Source organism: Oryzias latipes, chromosome 17 (assembly GCF_053564925.1).
Source record: "Oryzias latipes strain Hd-rR chromosome 17, Olatipes_Hd-rR_3.1".
NCBI classification, from domain to species: domain Eukaryota; kingdom Metazoa; phylum Chordata; class Actinopteri; order Beloniformes; family Adrianichthyidae; genus Oryzias; species Oryzias latipes.
Window position 1 is genome coordinate 1,937,962 of NC_136253.1, and position 27,559 is coordinate 1,965,520.

Genomic DNA, 27,559 nt, shown 5'->3' on the forward strand with positions numbered 1-27,559 from the left:
TCCAGTTCCCTGTGTTTTGAGCATCACAGCCAGACTTTTTGAAGAAACGACTCAGTTTCAAGCAGCGTCAGCTCGATCCCGAGAGCTCGATTCCCATCCACAGTCTTTCTCACGGACGATTGGTCTCGCCTCTTTTCCTCCTTTCTCTCACTTCCCCTTCATTCTTCATTAAACTCCATCATTCCATTGTTCTTTTCTTTATCTATTTGCTCTGTTTTACTCTCACTTCTTCCTACCTCTCTTTGCCTCCTCCATCCAAATCTGCTCCATTTCTTTTGCCCCCTAGGCATGATGCTTTTTTCCTATGCTTTTTCATCCTTCAACCCCGTGTTTTTCTTCTCCCATAAAAGTGCTGGTTCCATTCTCTGATGCAGCCATACTGTACAAGCTGTAAATGTGCTGCCTTCCTTGTTAGGCTTTAGCTTGGGAAAAAAGAACAGACTCTCTTTAAGGACACTCACAGAAAGTGATCAGAGTTTACCAGATTTTGGAACTATTCTAGGATTGGCGGAATGTTGAAAGTGCATAGCAGCACTGCTACAACAGAGATTATTCACAGTTTGTAAAGTTCACAAAACCCTTGGTCGATGTTACCAACCGTTTCTTTTGAAAAGTATTCTTAAGGGCAGGCAGCTTTAAAATCACTCAATTCAGCTTCACTTTTTAAGAGCTTTAAAGCCTGCATGCTCATAAATAGTTTGGCCTACTTAATTAAACTTAGTGTTCTGTGTGCACGCTCCAGTGCTCGCTCAGTAGGATTTACAGTTGCAGCGTAGTCTGCCAAGTGTTGATCATTCCCATGGAAAACAAGTAATTGACGCTAAATGACTAAATTTAGCCCTCTGTGTGACTAGCACTGATAGATCGTGATGTATGATGCTCATTAGTGTGCTAGCTAACAAGCCGCCCACCCCAGCCTCCCCCAACCAACTCATCTACTCGCACGCAGTGCTGTGGCTTGGCCATTAATTTCAAAGAGCTGCTTCTTTAACCTTATCTTTTTGTGTATAATGTTGCAAGATCAATATAAGGTGAGGATAGAGAATTTATAGAGACTTGTTTCATGTGTGGCTCTAAGTAGGTCCGTCTCTGCCTTTATTTAGCTTTCTGGCGCTGCGCTACATAACCAAGGACCTAATTAGTGTCTCCATATCAAATGTTCAAGAATTCCACCATCTTTCATTCAATGCCCAACGTTTTGATCTCCGCGGCTCAAAAATTCTGTTCCTTTTATGTTGAAACACAGGAATACTTGTTTCAGTTTATAGAGATAATGTTGGACCCAATCCCCAAAGTTTCACCTTAAGGTGCCAGATGTTGTAAATTAAGGTCTATCAGAATGGTCCCACCAAAGGGACTGCAATGCATTCCAGATGAATATTTCTGCCTTGCCCCGCTAGAGATCAAAATCATCTCTTTTGTCATTCAACTGCGGCTAAACCTCAAAATCTTGCACAAAACTTATTAAAGTGTACTGCAAATCTACTTGGGAACTCCTCCAAATGATAGATGACTACTAAAGAGACCTCACAAAGAATGCGAAAAAAGTGACTTCCATTGGAAAAGAAAGAGATTAATGTGTTAGAATTCTCAATAACCTGTGAACCTTTGTCTTTATTGGGACTTGCAGTCTTTCTGTGAAGAAAAAACGAAAAGTAAAAAAAAAAAAGTAATGCAAATCTTCTTGATGTTGCATTTGTGTTTTTTTTCATGCCTTTTTTATGAAATAATTAATGGGAGCTTCAGTACCTTGTTTCTTATTTAACTTCTCACCAGTTAATTTTTCAAAACATTTCATAGGGGTTTAATTTCACTGTCCTGCCTGTTAAATTGAGGTTAAAAAGGAAAATAATAAGCATATAGTGATGAGGAAAAATGGAGGGTAAAGTGAAATAAATTTGGAAATTCCAAATACGTTTTCTGTAAATTGTTCCTACAAGGGAATTTTACAGGTTACACATATTTATTATAAACTTGTAAAAAGACTAAGTGGGAATTAGGGCTGTGGAACTTACTTGGATGGTGATTATATATGATTGGCTAATCAAGAACAAGTATTCACAGGTCAAAGCACAATTTCTACTATTTAATCATGTTTTAATGGTTGTTACATGTTTGTCTATTACTAGATGAATGAAAATTTTAATATGTATTTATCACCGTCATAATATTTCTGAAAAACAAAAGATCAGAATCAACTTAACAGAACGGATAACGCAAAGATTTAGAAAGAAAGTAATGGTATTTATCACTTTAAACAATGTCATACTCAAAGGTTTTCTGTCAACTCCATAGTTAACTTCAGTAGTATACAAAACATACATGTTATTGTAGCTTTGTATAATTATACGACAAATCCTGAAAATGTTCTCTATTGTTTTTCCATCCTCCAAGTTTTTCTGAATACAGTTACATTAGATAGAAGAAAATAAGATAGTAAATGATGACACAGCAGCACCTAAATAAAAATGCAGCTGTAAATAGTAAAAAAAATCCCAGTCCTTTGACCATATTTAAAAGAAAATCATTTTTCGGAACTTATTTCAATAAACTGAACTTTTTTTTTTTCATTTCAATGCTTGATAGCTTTACTTTGAAGATTTGTACACTAGGGCTGGGAATCACTGGGTACCTCACGATACGATTTGTGATACATCGCTCACGATAACGATGCTATCACGATATGGCAATAATGTGATAATCGATATATATCGTCTCTAACAACTCACAATATATATCAAACTTTCAGAAAGAAGACTTGAAAATCTACTTTTTGGAAAATATTTCCCCATTTATTTTTTAGTTTTTAAACACCATGATAATAAACAACTTATGTCCTATTTGGTGTAATGAATAACAGACTTTTGAGTAACATTGCTGAAATCAGTACTACTCTGTCTTTGACAAACAATGACAATTTTCATTTGAAAACATCTGTAAAATTTGGTTTAAACAATAGTGAACATGAACAGCAGCCATTATTTAGTACAAAATCCCTGTAAACAGGATAAATAATGAATAAGTCAAGTAGCTGCCAGGCATATTGGTATTAACTTTTGAAAAACAAACCCATAGCCATTGCATTATTTAAAAAATAGCTGTAAATCAGATATTAATTCTGTGAACAAATTATAGTGTCTTTGTTAAAAATAAATGACACAATTTAGTGCAAATGTGGTGTAAACAAAAATAAAAATCTCCCAGAAAACAAAAAACAAGTAGCTAGAAACTTTCCTTTAAGTTAGTTAAGACACTTAAACTTAAAGTGCATCTAAAAGTAAACATCTTTGTGAACAACACGTTTGGGGAAAAGCTGCATGCGATGTATGTTTAAATGTTCATGTTTTTCTGGAGAACCACAGGCTTTTTAGCGTCAAGTCGCTGCTCGTCTACCGCTGCTTTGAGGAGAGGGGGGGTCTAAGGGCAGGGATGCCCCTCTTTCTGCTGTTTCCATCTCAACCATAGCTGTGGTCTGGGCGTACAGTGCAGGGATCATTGTTTCAGTATTTCCAAGAGGGAATGTCAAAGCATGGCTCTACTGTATTCAATAAAAACCCAAATCCCTTGTACTCCACCTCGCTGCTGGGATGGAGCCCCTTGTACATGTAAATAGCAATCCCGCAGAAGATGGTGGTAGCTTTGTCTGGAAACGGGTATCCGTGCTGGGCTGTGTCGGCTTCAGGCCAGCAACAGCCACGGCTTTCTCACACAACTCCGGGTGATGCAGCTTCAATGCTGCCGGCGCGTCTTTTAACGTGGTGGTCTCGCTATTCTCCTTTTTTTTCCCTCCGCCATTTTTGTTGGAACGTGTATTCTTCTTCGTCCGCCAGTGACAGCCAATCTCACAATGAGTGCCCCCTATCTACCCACTGAAGTATCTGAAGTCTTACCAAAGGATGATTAATATAACGTTTTACAGGGTCTTCAAACGTAAATAAAAGGTCGATACTTGATGAAGACTCATCGAGAATAAAGCCATATCGATATTTTGGCACACCTCTATTGTACACTACCTGTGACTGAAGCACATCTGTTGGTTTATTCTTAAAATCCAATGTTATTCTGCAATTTAAAAAGCAATATTTACATTATCTGATGTGCGTTTCTCTATACTCTACTATTTTTATAAAGATCGTAAATCAGAAATCTTGGACGTCACATTTGATTTTTTTATCTGAGTATTCTGATACTCTTTACAGCCCTAGTGGAAATTTGATAGAGTGGCTGGTATCTCCAGCATAGATGCTCAAATTGTTACTGTTAGTATCTACATTGTATAGATTACTATTGGGAAAATTGCTTAAGGTATTTTGTATAATGATTGACTGTCAGTCAAAGATATCTATGTTTAGATCAAAAATATGTTTTTCTTTTGATGATGAATAAATAATAATGCCTAATTGATCCAGTAAGAAGTTTGAGAGATCATTTTGTTTTCTGGCTCTTGGTGAAAGCCGATTTGGGGAATGTTTTGCTGACAATACCCAAAGTAACTTGAGTGCATTTATCTTCACTTTGGACAGCCTCAGTGGGACCTATATAGTGGAGCTTCTCTGCTCTATCTCTCACAGCAGAGGACAACCTTCTTCAGATTTACAAACCTCTATCAACTTTTTGGCCACAAGAATTGGTTTTCTCTCATTCCGGGAGATCCCTCAGCTCTTAGGTGCATATGTTGTCTTTTGTTGTGTTGCATCCAGCTCCATCAGCGTTCTGCAGCCCTGATTAAAGACACTTTTCACACAAGTGAAAGGCTGTCACCACACTTCTGCTGCATTTCCACTCCATGAATGTTCACCTTCACTGATGCAGGTGAGTGAAGAAGCAGAAGCTGTTACTCTGAGAACACCTAAACTTGTGTTGACAGGTGAGAGGGGACAAAAAATGGGAAATTTTAGGTCATTCAACCCCCCTAAGAAAATCTCTCTGCTTTCACTCTCGTTTTGGACTGACACCCCCTTCCCCCCTGCTCTTCTAAACAGGAAGTACCTGCTGGTTCCAAGGTGCCAAAACTCTTATTGACTTCTATAGAGAAATAAACAGCTATTACTCAGTCATTCTATTTGTGAGAATAACCATTCATGGACAGATATTTTTTTAAAACATTTTTTTACCTATCCTAATTCTTTTCAGGAATTTCTTTTGTAGTGCAACTTATTTAAGTGCTTCAATAAAAGTACAGTACAGACCCAAAGTTTGGACACACCTTCTCATTCAAATGAATGGGTGTGACCCAAAGTGTCACACATGTGGTGTCTCTTGGCCCCCACTTTGAATGTTTATTTGACAGCCCGCTATCAAGTGTTAGGGGGGTGGATTCCAACAAGCTTACAGCCCCTCACAACCCCAACCCAACATGACTGCTGAAAGAAAAATGGTGAGTAGAATAAGCGGTATGTCCTCCATCTTAAAAAGAAATGCCACAAGGACCTGTTAAAACAACATTTTCATCAGAGTGGGTCTTTAAAACATCAAATCGACAGTGTCCGGTTCTTCTTTCTTGATTTCCAGATTTTTTAAAACTTCTATAATCTCTAACAGCCAAAGTTTCATTTTTAAAGTTCACTGTAAAAGTCGGTAGGCTCAGCATGGTATTCCTCTCCTCCTGGAGAATGAATCCCATTTAGTGGCTGACTTCCTGCTCCATCACTACTTGGTCTGATTGCCGTTTTCATTTTGTCAGTTTGGCCTAGATTCAGGCTTCATTCACCACACTCTCTGCTGTCTGAAATAAAGTGAAATTGATAGTAGGTCATCTTGGAACGTCAACCCCCCCACCCCCCCACCCACACACACACACACACACACACTCTCTTCCTCAACTCTCAGATAACGTTTTGGCATAGATGTAATTATGGTTTGGTTTTATATAAGTGGACTTAAAAGAAAACATTATGCTTTGCAAAAATGTCTTATTTTTGAGGGGGTATACAGATTAGTGCCATGTCGTTTCTTCCCTGTGTAACCTCACAGAGGTCAAAGACTCCGCCCGTTCTGCCATTACCCTCCCTGAGAGTCTCCATGGGAGTTTGGAGTTGCACTACTCGTGTAACAACCTCAGCTCACTTTAGTTGCATCGGTCATCCAAACCGCCACTGCTTTAGAGCTCTGACTGGAATTTCTCAATTTCTCCAATGCAGCATTTGTTTCTCTTTTTGGAAAATACACAAATCAGATTAAAATAGAAAGTCACAAAGGGTTTGTAGACCCCTTACACTGTTTTCATCTTTAGGACTCAGCGTGGAAAGCCAGTTGGCAGAGACTTTGCTTTTGGTCGTCTATGAGCCGCGTGATTTCCCCGTGGTGTCAAAGCAGTATGAGGTGGAAAATTCTGACAAAATAAGTTACAATTGTTTTGGGAAAAAAAACTTTAATGGTTTAGAAAGGGGACCACATCTACCTGAATGCTTAAGGGAGTGATAAATGAAGAGTGAAGCCTGAAAAAGGGATGTCGGTTCTGATTCTGTTACAGACTTTGGAACACAGATGTTTTTGTAGGGAGGGTTTTGTAGTAGCTCCCACACATTTCTCCTGTATTCTTTATCCAAATGACCCAGATGTCTTCTTAGTCTCAAACTACTTGCCTGCTCATGTTATAAGCTGCTGAAGAAACCGGATGACAGATGGCCTTTCCTCACCGCCAACGTTTAAAGTTATCAAACAGAAACATTCATCTTACAGTTAATGCAACTCTTCACAATGTTTTTTGTTGGTAAAATCGTCAGGTGTTCTACCTGTCCCATTGCTTTCCATCGTTATACAACTTTAAATCCTATTTGCTGCTATTGGGAATCTATTTCCTACAAAGTGAAACACGTGTTCTTTCAGATACTTTAACACCTTCATCAGACTTTTCCATTTTTATTTTTTTCCAAAAGAAAAAGTTGAATTAGGTTCTGCATTTTGCTACATGAACCTGTCCTCAGCCACATATCGAGGTTTTGCTCATGAAGGAGAAAAAAAAATACCTGACAGCAGCAACATCCTCAAAGATTGTTGACAAATGAAATTGCTTGTGTTTCACAGATACAACATTTTTATTTTTGTTATTGACTATTACAAAACCAAGATGCAGTTATGATGTGTTCTGGGAGTTTTGCTGCAATATTTAGTCCTCTGAGATGATTTTAGTGTATTTCCATCTGCAACAGCTTTGTTTTCCTTTTGTCAACATAAATGTTCCTCTTTTGACATGAAAATCCGAATTGCTTTTTTAGAATAATTATTGGTTGTTTGTTTGGTACTTTCCTGCCTTTTAGGCTGTAACAGTGTGATATGCTGACACAGAACAGACATTGGTCACTGCATGTCTGCAGTCTGTGGTTTTTGGCTGTGGTGGACAAACACTGTGGGTAAAGAAGAAATAAAAGTAAAAGAAGAATTTCTTTTCAGCTCTGCTTTCTCAACATTCTTCCTGAAGTGAAAAACCACTGGCAACAACTCTAGACTTAAATTTCTTGACCTGTAGGAAAGCATGTTCTCAGTTACGCAGCTGTGCAGGCAAAGTGCTCTTATTACTTTGCTCCTTTTGCTGACAAATTTCCTTTTTTTGCCCTCTGGCTCCCTGGATTAGAACAAGTTTGTAGAAGTCTGGTTTTCCAGCTTTTGAAGAGGAGGAACTTAGAACTCAGGTTGTTTATGTCTCAAAACAAACAGTAGATACCAGGAACCCAAACTCTGGTATGGCACTAAGAAATACAGAGAAAAACCTTGGGTGGGAACCAGCATTCTCATCTATAGAGATGTGTGCCTGAGTTCAGCTAGTTTTGTTCAGGGGCTATTTAGTTCTCATCAGGGTTTGATGCCTTGGATTATTGAGGTAAAAGGCGTTTTCATTTGTTTTTAAATGATCCAATAGGTCAGAAGTTTGTGACGTTCTTGCTTTTCATTTGAGAGCCAGTTTTGGTGTAATGGGGTTGCTGCTACTGTTGGGTGAAGGCAGAGTAAACCATGGACAGGTCACCAGTCTGTTGCAGGGCCACACATTCACACACTTACCATTCCACCTAGAGACGATATAGAATCAGAAATGATCCTATGAAGCATGTTTCTGGAGGAAACCGGAGCACCCGGAGAAAACCCGCGCATGCACAAGAACATGCAAACTCCACTCAGAAAGGGATTCAAACCAGGGTCTTTCTTGTTCTTAGACGAGAGCGCTAACCACTACACCACTGTGTAGCCTACTAAACAATATCAGATATAAACACCAGTGGTTGTCCTGTGTTTACAAATTAGGAAATTAATAATACTAATATAGTTTTCAAATGTTAAATACTTTATTTCTTGTGGTGGTTCAAAACAGGGGTTGATACTCAGACACTGCACTGAATCTTTCTGTGGCAGCATGATATTAGAAAGCCGCACCACAGAATGAGTTGTGTGATTTTTCTGATAAAATTAAAGCCAATAACTGCTGATGTGGTGCGAGCTGTAAATGCTAGATCCGAGCCCGCCCCTGCAGCACTTTCCCACAAGGACCAATTCCTCTCCAAGAGACCCCTGCTTTCCTCTCTACGGCCTGGCAGCCAGAGCATTGTGGGAGCCAAACTTATGATGATGATTTATGACTCCAAGTGAAGTGAACTGACTTATACTTTCCATTATACTTTACTTTTCAATTATTGTTCAGTTTTTTTACCTTTTTTTGGAGTTCATGGGTTGGAAGAACTAAAAGAAGATTAACTTTTGATATTAAAGTTGCAGCTTTGCAGAACAGAATCAAATTCAGTGACAGTGCTGTTGGTGCATTTAAACTGTAAACCTTTAATAACACAAAAAGCATGGCGCGTTCAAGTGACCACTTGCCATGACAGGTTTATGTAGAAGGTTTCAGGCTTTATAGGACAATGTCAGACACAGTTGTATGAAACGATTATAAGTCTAAAAGAAACTGTAAAGTTTATTTTTTATTTCAGTTGTCTGGCTTTTGAAAATTGTAGAAAGCTCTTCTATTGTAACGGCTGCCAAACATGTTCTGAATGTGTGGAGCTGAGACAGAAGTTCTGGTTTGTTTGTTTCTTTACCAACCAATTTTCTCCTTACTGATTGGTCTGAAGGCTTCAGGCATATTTGTAAGTTCAGTTATTAAAATATAAATATTGTTTTAGCAATGACAGCCTTTGTCTCTTATCTGCTCCCTCTTGGCACACCTTTTCAAATATTCTTCAATGGCGTGTTCTCATCTGCATAAGCAAATGATCTCTCACCTGCATAGTTTTGACACTTTGTTAAAAACAGTGTAATGAAGTCATGTCCGGGGCTGTTTGTGGTTGGACATAATTGGATTACAGAAACTCTGGGTGCTATTGGGCTTTTGCACAGTCACAGAAGGACAAGGTTGGTTTTTGATGATTTGTTCAGGAAGAAATCATCTGTGGAATTGCTCTACTTTTGTCGTCACAATTTACAACAATTTCCAAAGCTGTCACCTGCATGAAGACCCCCTCAGGCTGGAGCTTTAATTTGCAGTCAATCTGCTTGTTTTTTTTGCATTTATTATTATCACTTGTTATTTTTAAATAAGAGCAGATCAGCGTAGGTCACACCGATTCCTGTGTAATAACAAGCATGTGTGTTGCAGAGAGTCTGAGCTGCTGCTTCTTCTTCTATGTGTCCATGGGGAGGAAGGAAGGGAGCGGGGGCTTTTGCTGACTCAGTTGCTTGAGCCTGAACTGCACTCTAATGAGGCAGGAGCACAGTAATCTGTCAGTCACACACAGGAGAGTTTTATTTTGAGGACTCTTAAGCTCATTTTACTGGGCTCTCCCTGTGTTTTACTAAATTGCATTAGCTGCACTCACCTGAGCACACTTGACTGTCCTCACCATTTTTTATTTTTTCACTATTTTCTTCCTTTTTGCTCTCATCTTTGTTGGTGTCCTTTTTTTATTGGCCAGTTTTAACAAGCCCTGAGCTGAATTGTATAGAGTGTAATAACATCAACATGTAAATGTGTTAATGGGGAAAAAGGGAAAACTGGGGTTATTGTGTTTTGTGCATGTCCCAGGGAACCACTTCCTTTCTCCAGGGATGCCACTAAACTTGACAAACCTCAGGCTGAAAGTGGCCATCGAACATGTGTGAGTACAGTGTTTTCTGAAATATGTAGGTCAGCCAGAAAGAAATGAAAGAAAGCTGTGTTTTATTCAACGTGTTGCTCTTCATTCATCCTAGTTTTCTATCAATGATGTCATCAAAGTGGTTAAAGACCCACGCCAATGATAATGGTGCTTGTGGCATTTTTCTGATGATGGAGGACATACATAAAGAAAGTTAAGCTTAACCCATAAGATTCCATTGTGACATCATTATAACAGATCAAAAATGGATTCTATGGTCCATTTGGTTAGTGGTAAAATACACATAATTTTATTTTTAAGAAAAAACTGGTTTGGGTTCTTATGGGTTAAAATAGCATTTCTGATTAATTCTTTATTTAAATCGTTGTGATTCAGGAGCAGACAAAAATGATGTTTGTAAAAGAGTGTATTTGTGAAAGAAAATGCACAAGCTCCCTGCTGCAAATGAAGAAGAGCTCCAAGTCCTGGGTGATGGGGAGGGGAAACAGGCCTGTACGCGCTCCCGTGTACAACTCAGAGGGGTATTTATAATGAACTCCTGCCACTCTGCAGAAAACTTTATTTGTTTTTATTTTGGCTAAAAACAGCATAATCATAAATGGGAACACTGTGAAACTAGATCAAAAGATGATCTGAGTGTGACTTTAAACTTCATATATTAGGTCAGCTGTAATTTTGCTGGACTGTGACAGTTATTGATGCAAAATTTAAAAGAACATGCAACAACAACAAAACTATTTTTTGTAAATACACAGTTTAAACTGCGTAAATGTCACAAATTTCTAAGTTGGATTTGGTCTTAAAATGTCCTAACTATCAGGGGCTTCTCTCAGATTACTTAAGAAAGCCAAAAGTGTGGTCCATAGAAACGAGAAGAGAGTTTATATCTTCTCAGTAATTCTCCTTGATCCTTTGATAATTTGGAAGACTGCAGGGTTTTCAGTGGAGAGCAACAGCATTAGATTTTACATGATATTACTTGTTCCTCTCCCTTGAGTGTGGGCCGCAGCTGCCTGGAATCTATTGCTCTCAGTGTGTCTCTGTGGACTTCTAAATGAGCTTTTCTAGTGTCAGAGTGGTATTCTTCCATGTTCTTGTCAACAACTGTAATCCGATGTGTCGCTCAGATTTGTTGATCATTATCACGTTGCTTTGCCAACATAACGATATAAGATCCAGTTTGAGAATAACTCTTTAAAAAACTAACGTGTTACACTAACATGTTACTTTTGTCTTAACAAGGTTATTTATTTAAAATATGTATTTATATATTTCGTTGTACAATGGACAATGACAATAAAATCAAATCTATCCATCCATCCCTCCCTCCCTCCCTCCCTCCCTCCATCCATCCATTGGCTTCGGTGCCACCATAACCTGACTCTTCGTCTCGTAGCGATGGATGTAGGATGTATTTTTTTATTTAAAAAAAAATTGTATTTAAAACAATTCTTATTTCTTTCAATTGCATTAACAAGCATGGAAGTAAAATAAAGCAATGTGCACAACTGAAAGGAATACATAATTTTTCTTTCCCAAAAAATGCCCCTCTCCCCCTCCGCGGGTGGTTCCTCCTCCAAGCTGGGGTCCTCTACCAGAGGCCTGGGAGCTTGAGGGTCCTGCAGTATCTTAGCTGTTTCTGTTCTTTTCTGGACTGAGAGGTCTGAGGTCTTTCCAGGTATCTGTTGTAGCCACTCCTCCAGCTTGGGGGTTACTGCCCCGAGTGCTCCAATTACCACAGGCACCACTGTCACCTTCACTTTTCAGGCTTTCTCCAGTTCTTCTCTGAGTCCCTGGTATTTCTCCAGTTTCTCATGTTCCTTCTTCCTGATGTTCCCATCACTTGGTACTGCCACATCCACCACAACGGCTTTCCTCTGTTCTTTATCCACCACTACAATGTCTGGTTGGTTCTCCATTACCATCCTATCAGTCTGGATCTGGAAGTCCCACAGGATCTTTGCCTTCTCATTCTCTACCACTTTCGGAGGTGTTTCCCATTTTGACCTTGGGGTTTCCAGTTCATATTCTGCACACATGTTCCTGTATATTATTCCAGCCACTTGATTGTGGCGCTCCATGTATGCTTTCCCTGCCAGCATCTGACACCCTGCAGTTATGTGCTGGATTGTTTCAGGCGCCTCTTTGCAAATCCTCCCAATCAAGGAGGCACCTGGGCCTCAATAAACGCTCCTGCGGGTCGGAGTATTCCTCCGCCGGAGTAGAAAGAAAGAATAAAAGTGCGTTCGGTGTAGTTAAACGCAGTGACGTATGTTTTAGAAGATGTTCAATTGTCATTCTGCATGTCAGTCAAGTGACGTTTACACGGTGAGGATGATGATTCGCAGATGGATTAAAAAAAAAAGTTTTGATTTTTTTGTTTACTTAGCTTTGATGGCCCGCAATCTATCGTCACATCCTTCGTCCATTGCATTTGCCGTAATGTGCACCCCTGCTCCATACCAATCTAAACTGACCATTATATGAAATGGATAACCATAATGCCAAAAACAGGCTTACTCCAAAAGTCAAGTTGCTTATATTAATACCTTCTTCTTTTGTTTTTCTTGTAATTTTCTTAACCAAACTTTGTAGATTTAAGTCACTGTAAATGCACAGTCACATCCTAACAGTATAATTCAAAAGCTGTATGAGTGAGAATAGATGTCCAGGATGTATATTTTGATCAAAGCAGCAAAGATATGCTTCTTTTCAGTCTCTGTTTGTAGAGGTTAGTACTCCTATACAAGATCAAACCTGTGTTTCTGAAGTAAACTGAGCTGGTAAACCTTTTCTGCCAAATTTAGCAGGTATGACATGTTCAAAGGAGGCTTCCAACCATTTTCGCATGCACACCTGAAATGTTTTTAAATTTAGAGATATGGTGAAACCATGACGTCTGGATAGAAATTTTTCATCAGGTACATTTTGCCAAAGGGTGTTTGGTATGCTTTTTCCTTTCATCTTAAGAATTTTCTTATATGATGAACGTCAGCAGACCAAAGATGCTTGAGCTCTTGGGCCTTCGTCTTTAAAAGTTTTGAAATCAGCGTTGAAGGTGTGGGGAGGGGGATGGTTTGAGGTTATCAAAGCCATGGCTCTGCATCACATCTCATCTACAGGGACGGTTGGATGGCATCCTGTGAACAGGCAGATGCTGGATGGATCTTTCATTTTCTCTCTTAGTTAAAGTGAAGCCAGCTGAGCACACATGTGGACCTGGTGGGAGTCACAGTGGGAGGACACAAATCAAATCTGTAATCTAATAAAGGGGCTCAGTGGAAACTGGAATTAATCAAATAGGGAATTGAGAATAGCTTTGTGCATAACTATTGGGGAGAGAAGTGTGAGAGCAGCTTGAGTGAAAAGAATGGGATTGGACATACAAAATGAGTCTGTTCTGTTAGTCATGGGAGTCTTAAATTCTATATTCCTGTGCGAGTGGGTGGTCCTTTTGTGTTTGATTGTATACCGCCATATGCTTTTTAGTTTGTGTTCCAATATGAAAGCAGTTAATGCCTCAAAGGTAGATCAGACAGAACCATTTCTTTCTTGGTTGGCTTCAGTTTGATTTATTTTCTCCTTTTTAATTTTAAATTTTGAAAAAATAAAGGTTTTATTTTCTGAAAAACATTTAGTTTTATTTTCTTAACCCACAAAATATTCTTTGGTGAAATTTAAAGGGCTAGTCCCATTTTTATCACGTAACACTTCTTGTTTTATAAGAAAGCAAACTTATTTGCTTTCTTATGTTTTGTGTGTTGTGCTACAAAAACCCTCATTTGTCTGTCCCATCCCTCTCTAAAGGCCTCTATTTGTTTTTAACTCCCTCCAGCTTATAGCTATTTATGATGAGCAGGAGCCTCATCATGGAGGTGACGGCACCAGCGCCAGCTCCACCGGGACCCAGAGCCCGGACTTGTTTGCCACAGACCTCAGCGCCGGCAGTGGTGCCTCTGCCTTCCAACCCTACAAGGCAACGAGTGAAATTGAAGTCACACCGTCCGCTCTGCGCACCAGTGAGTCCCTACATAATCATAATCTTTAAAAAAATTCTCAGCAACTAAAATAGTTAACACCATCCTTTTTAAAGATCTAAAACGTTTAAAAGTAGTAATACATTTTATTTGTGCAAGATTGGGGAATTTTTTAGATGCAAATCTTTGATTCAATAATAGCTTTATTTCTTTTTAAACTCCTTTTTGGGACCATTAGTCTCGCTTAAAATTCTTTAATTTTCTCAAAACTCAGCAATGATGCTCCTTTTGTGTGAGTTTTAGTTGTTCTTACTGACCTCAAATTGATTTTCTGTGGTGCACAAGAACCTGTTAGAGTTTTATTACAACTTTGTGATATGTACTGTGTTGCCACATATTGAAATGAAAAAGTGGCTCTAGTTTTATACTTATTTACGATAACTCTTGATTGTTATTGTAAATAAAGTTTAGCTTCTCTGTGCTGTTGCACTCTTTGCAAAGGCTTTATATTGCAGAAACAAAGAGGCAAACATGAATAATAAATGTTGTGTGCTTGTATAGCACTTTTCTACCATGCTTTTAACTCTATCATTTGGGGTCACAAACGTTTCCCTGGACCTTAGAAAATTGTGGCTTGTGGTCCCTACTGCAGGAGCCGCATCAGCTTTCAGCTGTACCTCTGTCTCTCTGTAACCCAGTTTGATGACTTGCTGTCGAATGCATTGTCTCAATGCAAAGAAGAAAAACATCATAAAGTTTAGGAGGAGAACTGTCAGATTATGTTGGTTTTGGACGGCACTTCTTCTGCGTTGCTGTCAGTAACAAATATTGAGACAAAAACTATGGTGGCCATATGGACATCCACTTTTTGACAACTGGAAATACAAATGCAACACTTAAAAAAACGTAAAAACAAATTTACATGATTTAAGTTTTTATTTTATTTACACTAAACTTAGGTCTAGACACATGTTCAACTGTAATTTTTTAAAACTGCCTATACATTACTTTTTGGGATTTATTTTTTTTGAAACAGGTTTTTATAACAGATGAATGGAAGCAAAAAGACTAAACAACAAAAGTTTCTCAAAAGCACAAAAAAAAATCTACAGTTGTCCTTATGTATACAGGCAACCAACAGGGTTATTGTTGTTTGGTAGCCTTACAGATGTCTTCATGTCAAACTGATATTACAAACTTTCTACTTTTAGAAGATATGCAGAGGAACATGTCTCTGTCTGTCCTTTTTCTAAGGCCATTTTTGAAATTAAAATATTTCTCCTAGTCATTTTTTTTTGGTAGTTCCCAAGCCTCTAATGACAAAATGAATGCCGACTCCATTTTATAAATTGCTATATTTAAATAGCACGCACAGCTAATTAAATTCTTGCATATTCTGGAGTGGCTTCTGAATTAATGACGTGAAATGGCATTGATTGATGCAGCCCATGTTTTCTGTGTCACACATGTTTAAACACACATGCAAATACACACACTTGTTTGGGGGGGGGGGGGGGGGTGTGATGGAAGGGTCTTGTTTTAATTGGATCTGTGTATGAGATGGAGAAAATTTCAAGAAAAAAGAAATCTGCGGCATAATCACACCTGCCAGTTTCATCTAGTTTACCCATTTTCATAACAAATGCAACCCGGCCTAATTGACAGCACAAAATCTCATCAGCTTAGTTTTAATAGCTTTTAAAATAGAAATGCCGGACATTGTGGAGAGAGAGTTTGATACTTTTTTTCATGAGTGCTTAATGAGAATTGCTTTCAGTCACTGATTTATTGCAGGAGAGGCAGCGAGAAGCACTGAGGGTCTTTGCTAATTTTCTAGTTTGGTCCACAGAGATACGGTGGAGCTTATTAGACAAGGGAGCTCTTTTGAAATGCCTAATGGATTAATGCGATTTGCTTGCCTTTGATAAACTGCTGTTGTTCTGGACGAGAAAGATCCCTTTGAGGAAAGAAGCAAACGTGTTGCTGTGGATGGAAGAGTTAAGGTATTCTGGTAATGATGTGAACCCCGGTCTCAACCCACAAGACCATAACAGCACTCATTACTAAAATGTTGTGCTTAAGTTAAAAGAAATGATTCCATGATCAAAAGGTTAATGACAGCAGCTGTGCTTTGGGTCACATTGCAATTTGAGGGATAGCTGAAAGATAGAGGCTCCTCCCCCTGCTGGCAGTGATGCAATTTATCCAATGCAGACCCCCCCATCATTCATGTAAATGACCTCACAACATTAACACAGTAAATTCATGGCACGTAATGATCACTCTGGTTTTCTTTTAACAGCTGCCAACATCTGTGATTAGCATTGTAAGTTAACAGAAGATTACTGTTAACACTTAAGTAAACAAAGGGATCACAACTTTAAGGGACACACAACTGTTTTTGACACGTTTTTTTTGTAGAACTGGGTTGATAAAATCGATTAATCGATCTGAATTGATCCAAGCTTTATAAATCAATGATTGATCCATAAAAGTAGAGGTCAATCTTTTATGCCTTTCCTTTTCCGGTGACCTAATGCTTAACAGCAGTAAAGTCAGAGTCTGCTAGCTCGATGCTAACGTATCGAGGAATTTCCCATTGGACGGCTAATTCCAATGCTTGTTCAACCTAAACATACATTGTTGACTAAATTAACAGCTTTATAAACTCATAGGCATGAATGTAACAAACTCTTAGGTAAACAATTTTTTTAGATAACCACTTGTGATATAAAGCACCTCTTTTTTGTGCTAAAATCTTCTGGAAGTGTAATGCTGTAGCACGATCTCCACCAATTGGCCAAACTGAAACGCCCTCCAAGAGAGGCATAACATAAAGATCTGCACATTTTTGTTGGAGCTTTTCAGTTTGAGAAATCCTGTAACACTGAGTGGTCTTAACAGTGTCATTGGTTTATTTTTTCACAAATACATTTTACGGAATGTGAACTGTATCAGATTAATATGAAGATCTTCAAAACATGTATAAACTATTAATTAATTTATATACACGTGTCTAGATGTGTAGATCATGTAAATTCTAAATCAAATTGAACTGAATCGAATTGGTTCTGGAAATTATTAGTAATGCCCAGCCCAATTGTTTTGCATTTCAGACAATTTTTAAGTAAGATATTGTGCAATGGTATCTTTTACAAATTACACAATGTTCATCACGATCAGCCTTTTATTTCTAAGAGAAAGGATGAGCTAGCAATAAAGTGGGAAAAATAACAATATTTGTGACAAAACATCTTGGCAGCAATCATTTTGCGTGCAATAGGGAGCATTTTTTACAATTTAAAGTCCCACTCCAATCCTTTTCTGATCTATTTTCAAAGCTCTCCCATTGGTCTTTTAATTATGATCATGCCGTTTTAGCCAAAACCTGAAAACCTGTGTTGTTTTCTTGGATGTAGTTTCAGCAGAGCAGCAGTAGTTGGTAAACCAGTCAGCCATAATTGAGCTATCTCTTTAAATGCTTTCCCACTAACCCTCTGCCCCTCACACTCCCAATCTAACATTACCGATGAAACTAAAATGGCAGTATTAGGGCTTTCCAGCTGTACAGTTTGAGCCAGGTACCAGCTCAGATGAGGAAAACAAAGGCGTACATCAGGGTTGGGCGATGTCCCTTAAATTGGCCGTTGACGATGTTTGCTGTTAACCATCGGGATGGACGATGACATCGTGGGGGGGGGGGGGGGGGGGGGGGGGGGGGGGGGGTATTTCTTACATTTTCCTTCTTATATAACTGCTATTCGTTTTTTTGCTTTTTTCATTTTATTTCCCAATCCGCGATGATCCATTATAAACTGAGCGAAGTGACTTTAACAAAAAAAGTAACAAACAAAATAGAAAAGAAGTAGTCCGCTCCTGCACTTAACTAGTGAAGTGGACCGGCGGAGCGCGGACTTACAGCTTTGTGTTTGAGGGGAGGGGGGGGGGGTGCTTTGTTACATGAGCGCTATGTGTGGGAGATTTGAGACTGCGATCCGTCCCGCAGCTCTAGGGGTACAAGCAACCGAACTCAGAACCGGGTCTAAAAGTGTGTGTCTGAGCACAGCTCGGATCGTCAGCACACACAGCGGTTTGAGCTTCAAAGCAGAAATGTCGCTCAGTCCTTAGAAAACATTCAAACAATCACGCGGATTTGTGTTTCCAGTCGTGTCCCGACTAAATAAAGGCTGATGTTATTCTTACATGTTTACGTGCAGCCAGCAAGCAGCACCACCCAAAGCTAATGTTGTTAGCCCGTGTTAGCATACTGCTAATCCTGGCTTCGTTCAGAAAAAGCACTGACCACTCCACATGGATTAAAATTCAAATGATGAGCGAACAGGTGCTTCATAATAACCGTAACATTATTAAAACCACGTTTAGAAGATCATCTCGTATTTTACCGAGCTGACATGTCAATATATATAGCCGCTCGGCGCTATTTAAAATTGTTTTGTATTGAATTGTTACATTCAATAAAGTTTGAAAAAAAAAGCCGCTCGGCGGAATTTATATCCTTCCGGTTTTCAAACCCTACTGCGCATGTGCGAATGATTTATTCCGACGGAAAGTGTGACCTTAGTGAACGTTTTTATATTCTGAAAACATTTTTCTGGGCCCATGTACACGGTTGGATTCTAATCCGACCATTGATCCCATCAAGATATTTTGTACATGTAACCGCGGTTTATGGTGTCGACGCGCAACGTGGCGGGGGCATGGCATCACGATGGTGGTCTCTCCATCGGGATGTCAGTCACCCATCACGATGGACGACCCTAGCGTACATGGATATATTTGCCTACAAGTGAATACGTCAGAATAGAGATGAGCAGGGAGCTGAGCCTGCTGATCTTAGTTTTTACATAATAATACAATCTTTGTCAAATAGCATGTTTTCATTGTTCACTCCTGATTCACAATGAAAAACATCCGATGCCACAAGAACTTGTTAAACACACCAAAAACATTGTTTTCATAGAAGTGGGTCTTAAAAAAGTTTGAGGTTCCGCAAAAGAACTGAAAAGAAGGTGCCACAAATGAAGAGCAGTTTCTTTGAAACGCCTACAGGGAGCATTGGTTTCTAAAGGGATGAGTTTGGAGCGCTGCATAAGATGCAGCAGCAAAATCTGAAATTTACTATTCTGTTTTGATGAGATATTACCTTTAAAACATGACTCTGATTAAAACGTTTTTATATCAGAATCAAAATCACATCCTTGGTTTGGATTTTTCTACAACATCAAGAGAGTTCAAGAAAGATTTTTTTGGCCTCCGTCGATCGAGTTGACCATGGATGATGCATCCTAGCTCTCGTCAGGGTTGTGAGAGTGGTCGGATACTAGCCAGGGCAGTGTAGTATGGAGGACAGGCTGTTGCCCATGTAGGAGGTCCCCCCTCTCCACGTCCACGCAGCAGTTTGCTACAGTTGCAGTAGTTGCCAGAGCGAGGCTGCAAAGCGGCGACGAACTCCGACTCGGGATTCGTCCTCGAGGTTTACTCCTGAAGCCTTTTTCCATGGAGGAATATAGCCGCAAGGCAGGAGAGGTTTTTTGCAGCACCTGGTATTCCCAGGCGGTCTCCCATTTAAGTAGTAACCAGACCCGAACCTGCTTAGCTTCCGGGATCGGAAATGTTCAGGGTGGTATGGCCACACACAAGAAAGATTTACCCAAATAGTTTAATTCTGTTGGTAGCCAACCGAGCTCAAAGGACAGTCAGCTGAAAGGCGTCTGCTAAAAAGGCTTCCTCTGCCATGGCTCTTAACCCCTTAGCTCTCATGCTCTTGATGATGACCCATCTCAACTTGGCCAAGAATGAGTGTTTACACACACATGAACCAGTCTACTGAACAATTACTGTAGTTGTTGGCTTCAAGACCTCCAAAAACAAACACACATTTCTACTGATTTATGTCCACACATATAGATTTCAGAACACAAATCTGAAAAGTCTGTTATCTGGTACTTTTAACTAATCTGTCTAATAATCACTGATCAGATTTCTGCATGGGCTTGCACAGCTGTTTGGATTAAAACATAGGAGCAGTATGACTGATGTACCGTAATTTCCGGACTACAAGCCGCTACTTTTTTCCTGCGCTTACAGCCGTGCGGCTTATTCAGTGACGCGGCTAATTATTGGATTTTATTGGCGGCCGCCGTGTACGCATTTTCGGACACAGTGAATGGTTTGAATTCTCTAACACCAAACACAAGTCATTTATTTTTCAACACACCTCCAAGTAGCCAAACAGCATGGACCTCACTTCAGGTCTTAGACACTTCAGTCATGGTTCAACAAAACGAAACACGCATGCCCAGCCGCATCCCAGAATCCTTTGGTGCCATTAGACCCAACGTGCACGTGATCGCCGCTACAATATGATGAAGCTTTCAAGTTAAAAGCAATAGTTAAAAGCAGCGTGAAAAAAATCACCAACGGGTTTGGAAAAGCCGGTCAGCTGCGTGACGGAGAGAACAGCGCATGCTCAGGAGTGCATTTACCTCTGAGTCATAGTGACTCGGCTGGCTGCACGTAAATATGTGGCAATAATATCAGCCTTTATTTTGTCGGGACACGACTGGAAACACAAATTGACGTGGTCGTTTTAACGGTTTCTAAGGACTGAGCAGAGATTTGCATTGAAACGCTCACAGCCTCCGTGTGAGCTGGAGACTGCGTGTCGTGTGAGCTGCGGGGCCGATGGCAGTCTGAAGGCTCCCACACGTAACAACGCATCCGCCCCTCATACACAAAGCGTACAGTATTAAGTCCGATTGCTCTGCACAGACACGATTTGCTCCGTTCACCGGCGCAATGGGGACGAAGCGCTCATCCTTGAAGCCGCGCTGGCCAGAGGTGTTGGAGTAGATAGGAAGGGGAGACAAGGAGCGCGCGGGAGCGCGGAGCGCAGAGGCGTCGAGCCATTCTGCAGGCTGCAGCCAGGGCTTACTCGAGGCGTCCGCGGAGCAACAGTGTTTGTTGTGGAAGGAAACTTCTGACCCACGCGCCGCGAGGAGGCGCGCGTATCGCGCTGAGGCGCGCGCTTTTCAGTCGTCGCTGCTTTATTTTACCGGTGTGTTTTTTAACCAGCCCTGTTACTCCCATAACGCTGCCGCGACACAAGCGGAAGGAGAGCTTTACCCGTTCACCCCTCCATGCACTGCTGATATTTGCTCATTCTTAAACACGTACAACAGAATGGCGAGCCGGGCGTTGGCCCCGCCTTTAGCCCCTAAGACTCATGGGAAATGGGGGATCGGGGATGTAAATTTCCTCATCATAACTGAGGGATGTAATGTTGATTATATGGTTACTGTTTGTAATTTTATGTATGATACCTAGATTGTCAATAAGTTAAAAAAAATAAAATAAAAAAAAACCATAACTGAGGAACTTGTGAACAGAATAGAGCTGCATACTGTTTGGCAGATGCAGATAGACTCCAAGACATGAGCCTGAGGCAAAACTGACTCCACCCACTGTGTGCTAATAAATCACACTTACACTCTGAGTCAGGAAGTGATCCGTCAGGATGACTATTTGGCCTAATTCATGCGGCTTGTACCCCGACGCGGCTTATGTATGTATAAAATTAGTTAAACACGTGAAAATGGGTGGGTGCGGCTAATAATCGGGTGCGCTTTGTAGTCTGGAATTTACGGTAATTGTCCCAACTTAAGTCGTCTTTTTCTGAACTATCTGGTATCCACCTAATATATTTTTTAGCCAATCAGACTCAGTTGCTGAAGCCTTAGTGCTGCAGGTTTTTTAGGAGTACAAATGTGTCTTGCAGTTTCCTTGAGGCTCTACAGCCACCTCATGTAAATGAGGTGGCTGTAGAGCATGCAAAGCATGTAAATGGAATGCACAATTGTCATGTGTAAGTGTATCATAAAGTATTCATAAGCCTAATGTAATTTGCATGTACTTATGACGTAATAGTGATGCTGTTGTCCAGTGCTCTATGTTACACTCTTACTTAATAAGGTACGAATACTGGCCCCTTACTGACTACCACATAAATGCCACAATCACAGTGCTCTGATTGGTTAATGCTGCAGCATGACTGTTGGAAATTAACCAACAGTGTGCGCTCCTTTAGTGCACAAAAGGAGCGCACACTTATCACATGAGCCCTTTGAGTAGTCCGCAGGATCTGAGGGGGTTTAAAAAAATTACAATCCGCCTTTGTCTCACCTACTTTGGCCCTACTTACCTTTGTGTGTTGTACTTTGGTGTGGCCTGTCACTCGCAGCACGGCCATAGAAAAAAATTTGCATAAACATTTTGCGGGCATACCTAGTAGTCTACAACCTTAAGATTTCATGTGGGCCACCTACATGCCCCATACAGGATTTCCCATTTTTCACCCACACACTGCCTGTATCTACCCATAAGGGCAGATGTGACTTAGGCTAAAAAGAAAAATAACAATAAAAAAAGCAATTTTTTTACTTATTTATAACATTACTTTTGTTCATGCTGATTTTACAATATTCTGTCCTTATTGGAGTAAGTATTTGAACCTCTGCCCGTCGCCCACATGCTGCAACATCCAAACAGTAAAGTGTTTAATGGAACATCCACTCCCACTGATGAGGCTTTCCCTCATATTGTTGTTCTCACACAGTTTCCTGCTATCTATTCAGAGGGAGTTCCTGAAGACTGGAGACTAAACTGAAGCTGTGCGATTGGGCTTCCAGTGATAAATCAGATTTATTAACAAAAAGATGATGATGGAATCTCCATGATTAACTTTCTTTTTAACTCCATATTGTTGGAGGAATGTAATTTGCTCCAGCTAATTTACATCAATCATCCATAATTACTGTAATACGTCTTTGTCTTCAGTCTGTCAGTGAGACCAAGTTTGGTTATTCATACATCAACAAAAGGGAGAAAAATGGTGGGGATATAGTTTTTTTAAAGGGTTTGTTTCCTAAAGAAGGGAAAAGACAATCTCTGCATTTCATTTTCCAGATGTAAATACAGCTCTGACACTTCTTTCCTCTTCCGCAGACATGCCCCTCCATGTTAGGCGCAGCAGCGATCCCGCTCTGCTGACAGTGAACGGACCGTTTAGCGCCGTGGAGTCACGGGTCCAAACAGAAGAGACGCCATCCAGAAAAACCCCTACCCGCTGGTCCACCACCGCTGGCTTCCTGAAAGCACGTCACTGCTCCGGCACAAACAGCCTGGAGAGGAAGGTGGGAAGCTTTAGGTCAAAGAGTTGCTACCAAAGAAAATGACTATTTAAATCATAGAGTGTGTGCCCCAAGGCTGGTAATTGAGGGTTTGAGTCCACTATTGAATTATACCAAAAACTCTAAATATGTGATCTAATGCGACCCTGCCTGAGAGTTAGACTTGGTGGTTAAATTCCCAAATGTTAAGTACATTTCTAATGATACTTTTTCATCTCTGTCTTTAAAGAGTAAAGGTTTGGATACGTATCGCAGCTTACCACGGGATGCAGGAACCTGGGCTAATCAGAGGGAGTTTCAGCGAGAAACAGCCCGCTCTTCCCTCAGCGCCAATCACCCCATGGTTGACCGCTGGTTAGAGAGGCAGGAACAGGTAATTCTGGCTTTGGAAGCTTTGCACCAAAGATATTGTTGCTGCGCTTCTACAGTGTTTGTGTCTTTTTTGTGGTAACTTCTCAAGGGACGACTGTGCTCTGATATCTTTTGGCAGCTTGTCATGAAGCAGCAGCCGTCTATCTCATATGTTAAAAGAGATGGATGGAGAGACCCTGCAATCGCTCCACGAGAATGAGTGACTTGAATTTAAATCTAGAGTGCCTTTGTTTCTATTGAGATCATCAAACACCAGACGCCCCTTTGCATTCTGGACCATCAACATGCAGTAAATTGTACATGACAGGAGAGTATTGCAGTTGTCAAGGCGAGAAATAATAACACCACGCATCAAGAGCTGTAGGGCATACCGAGTCAACCTAAGTTTTGTTGGGTTGTAAATTTAAAATATGACTGAGGCATAGATGTAATGAGTAGAAGGACAAATGGTGACTCGTCATAGCTACTAGGTTATTCTGTGGGTTTGATCAGAAGATCGGGAATAGACGCTATTTAATGCATACGACTGAAAGATTAGAGTGAGGATTGGAACTATATTGATGACAGTTATACATGGTCAAGCTTGGGCAAAACAAGATATTCTTGACATTTCTTCAAACCATCCATCCGTCCGTCCGTCCGTCCGTCCGTCTGTCCGTCCGTCCATCCTCACTTGGATTCACACTCACACTTGGATGCACACCTATGGGCAAAATAAAGATACCAATTAACCTATGCAGCATGCTGCTGGAATGTGGGAGGAAGCCAGAGTGTCCAGGAGGGAGAACATACAAACTCCAATCCAAAAGGTTCAGGATGGGATTTGAACCAGGGCCTTCTCGCTGTTGGACGAGAGTGATAACTACTGTGCCCTGTCATAAAAAAAGCTCTTCACAAAATAAATGATATTAACTAAACTAAACTGGAACTTTTTTCTACTAAAATTTTAAATCATTAAATTGGCTTTTCTTTAACTGAAAAACTAACCAGAATTAGTTTTTGCTCAAAAGGACCCTTTAGAGGACAATCCATTAATGGATTTGATGCATCCATGCTTTTTGTTGTTGTTGTTTTTTCTTGAAAGATTTAATATTAAATAATGTTTTTACTTAACTCTAATTACCTACAAAGCAATTGTATGAAAAAGCCTCTTCCTCTTCCAACTAAAGGTGGTGGATATGCGCTAATAAACAGTAGAAAAAGAAAAAGAATCCTCTCCCTGCTTGTCCCATGTAAACACCTCATGCCAAAGCGCATTCCTGTACGCATGCCCGGTGTGAACGTAGCATTACACTAACACCAACCTATAACCATTGGGAGCAATATGGGGTTAAGTGTCTTGCCACTTCAACAGACCAAGTCTTTTTGGTGTTCAGACACTTCAACACATTAGGGCGGGAACCAGACCTACAATGTTCCAATCAGAGGTTGACCGCTCTTCCACTGCACCATGGCAGCCCTGGTACAGTAGGGTCCAAGTAAAGAGTCTTGGGTTACTCTTGCAAAATAACTACTTATTCTGTTTTTCTTTTTTTAAGTAGACATGGATTAGTTTCTTCATCAGTAACACAAATAGACACAGATTCCATATCCTTTCGTTCTTGCTCTGCTCGGTCTCCTTGTTTTGAACCACATTTTTAAAATCTTAGACAGAAACTTAGCTCCAGGAAAGCTCTCACAACTATAGTGCATGAAGAAAAAATCCTGTCCTCTGGTCTAGATCCTGTTATTAAATGAGAGTAGATGAAAGCATCCAGACTCCACACTTTCCCTTTAGTCATTGTGCTGTACTTTCACGGCTTTGCTTGGAATGATTGTCCTGCTGCAGGACAACTATTCATTGTAAGGACAGCAAATGGCGCTGTCTAGTTTCTTAAAAAGAAATTGTTTGACACATAAGGCTGCACTGCCGGCAAAACATGAAAAATAAATGAAAATGAAACAAAGAAGGTAGTATATTATACTCATTAAGACCACGTCATGCATTTTTAATTCTTTTGCAGCTTCCTTACATTACATTCTCCACCTGATCTAAGTTTGTTTCAGTACCCAAATTAATTCTATCGCACAATTGGCCCCTGCAGCTCCTGGGTGCGAAAGACTATGAAACATAACTGTATGAATAAAAAAAAATAGTACTCCAAGAATAGAATATGCAATGATTTAATTATATCAGAGCTGCTTGGAATGATGAATTAAGCAAAGCAATTTCCTCAAGTTAGTTTCATCTAATTTTCCCAGAATGAATGACACAGAATTGATGAGTGTGAAATGAGAAGGATTAGAAGAAAGCATTGTAGAATGAAGACAGTCTATTCTACTGCCGTGGAAGGTTGGGCTTTCTCTCTTAAGTGGATGCACAGAAACTTGGATTTGCTCTGCACTCAAGTGTGTTAGAGTGAATCCCGGAGCAAATGAATGTAGCCATTCTCCGCTCCAAGGTGGACAATTGTGCGTGCCTGCAGCAGAACTGACAGCTCCCTGACACACGGCAAAGAAATTGAACTGCAACCGTTTTGAGCCGTGTTCACAAGCCATAGAAAACTACCACCTCCCTTTGGCAACAGGTTGGAGGTTTCTATGGCAACTGCGAGCTCTCAGTCGAGTGTGTATTAATGAGAGCGGTTTTGGCTGCACGGAAAAAAGAGGCCTGCATCTTCCCGCTGCGTGTTTGCAGCTTTTTGCTCATTTTAGTAGGATTTGGGGGGGGGCTTTATGCTGCTGTTGTGTGTGTTCTTTTGTGATTGTGCATATTTTGTGCATCAGCTGTGAGCATGGGTAAAAAGAAAAATCTATCCAATTTCCAGCTAAACTGCAAAGCAACTAATTAAAAGGTAAGAGGAAAAGCCACTGAGCCACCTGGAGGGTTGGTGAGCTGACCCTCTACAGACCTTTGCAACACACATGAGGGGTGCTGTGCTGGTCAGCCTGCACTCTCTGAGCACCTGCACAGCGTGTCTGCTTCGATTTCTCTGCTGCTTTTTTTTAGATCTTCTATTTCCACAAAAATCATTACAAAAGACACAAAAATGGAACAAATTAACAATGAAACAATTTGAAAACACATGCTGCAGATGTTATTAATGAGATACTCCAATGAAAATTGTGTTTTTGGTGTTTTTAACATGACCTTCTGGCATTATTCTAATGATGGAGAACATATATAGAGGTTAAAAATACCAATTGTTGTGAATCAGGAGCAGACAAAAAAATGCAGCTTAAGAAACAGATAGGATTTGTGATGTAAAAACTATAATGGGCGGGCCACAAGCTCCCTGTTGCGCTCCGTTCTGATGCATTCACTTATAGACGACTAGATCCTTGTTCATCGTTTCCTTGTCCTAGCTGGTATCTGGCTCAGAACTGCACAGCTGAATAGGTCCAATATTGCTCGCAATTTTTGTTGCACCACTAGCGTTAGTTTGGGGACGTGAAGGGCTGTAAGCTAGCGGGAGAGCACATAAACTGAAAGCTCTCCTTTATGGGTGACAGGAAGGGGTGGTGGTGGGGGTGGGGCTTTGCTCTGTGCTAACAGTGCGGCTCAGAATACATTTTTTAAATTTAATTTAACCTTTATTTAACCAGGAAAGTCTCATTAAGATTATAAATCTCTTTTTCAAGGGAGTCCTGGCCAAGAGGCAGCACATTTCAATACAAGAAATACATAAAAACAAACATTATTAAAACCACATAGATCAGAAAAACAGTTGCACATCATTGTTTTAGCCTCTGATGCTTTGAACTTGTTCTTAACATTTAAAGATACCAATTCAGTTAGATTCCAGTATTGCGACATCGCAACTCCAGCCGTTTCATCACGGCTGTGATCAAAAATCCCACACCCTCACAGCTCTATTCCAAACAATGCCTGTGATGCGGCAGTAAAACGGCAGCAATATGGTAGTAACAGCACTAACAG

The 27,559-nt window shown here is 40.2% G+C and overlaps 1 protein-coding gene across 35 annotated transcripts in view; it reads left to right on the forward strand.

Moving 5' to 3' along the window:
- The window catches only part of pard3ab (par-3 family cell polarity regulator alpha, b), a 363,970-nt gene that overhangs the window by 111,019 nt on the left and 225,392 nt on the right, over positions 1-27,559 (forward strand). For 34 of the 35 annotated variants that reach the window (XR_013650782.1, XM_078935589.1, XM_078935591.1 and 31 more), the window contains 3 exons: positions 13,918-14,101; positions 23,084-23,271; positions 23,498-23,641. Coding sequence is in view for 34 of the 35 variants with exons in the window: in XM_078935589.1 (XP_078791715.1) it covers positions 13,918-14,101; positions 23,084-23,271; positions 23,498-23,641 (516 nt within the window). In the remaining variant the exon portion in view is untranslated. The remainder of the gene's footprint in view (positions 1-13,917; positions 14,102-23,083; positions 23,272-23,497; positions 23,642-27,559) is intronic. The other variant, XM_078935606.1, reaches the window with a different exon arrangement.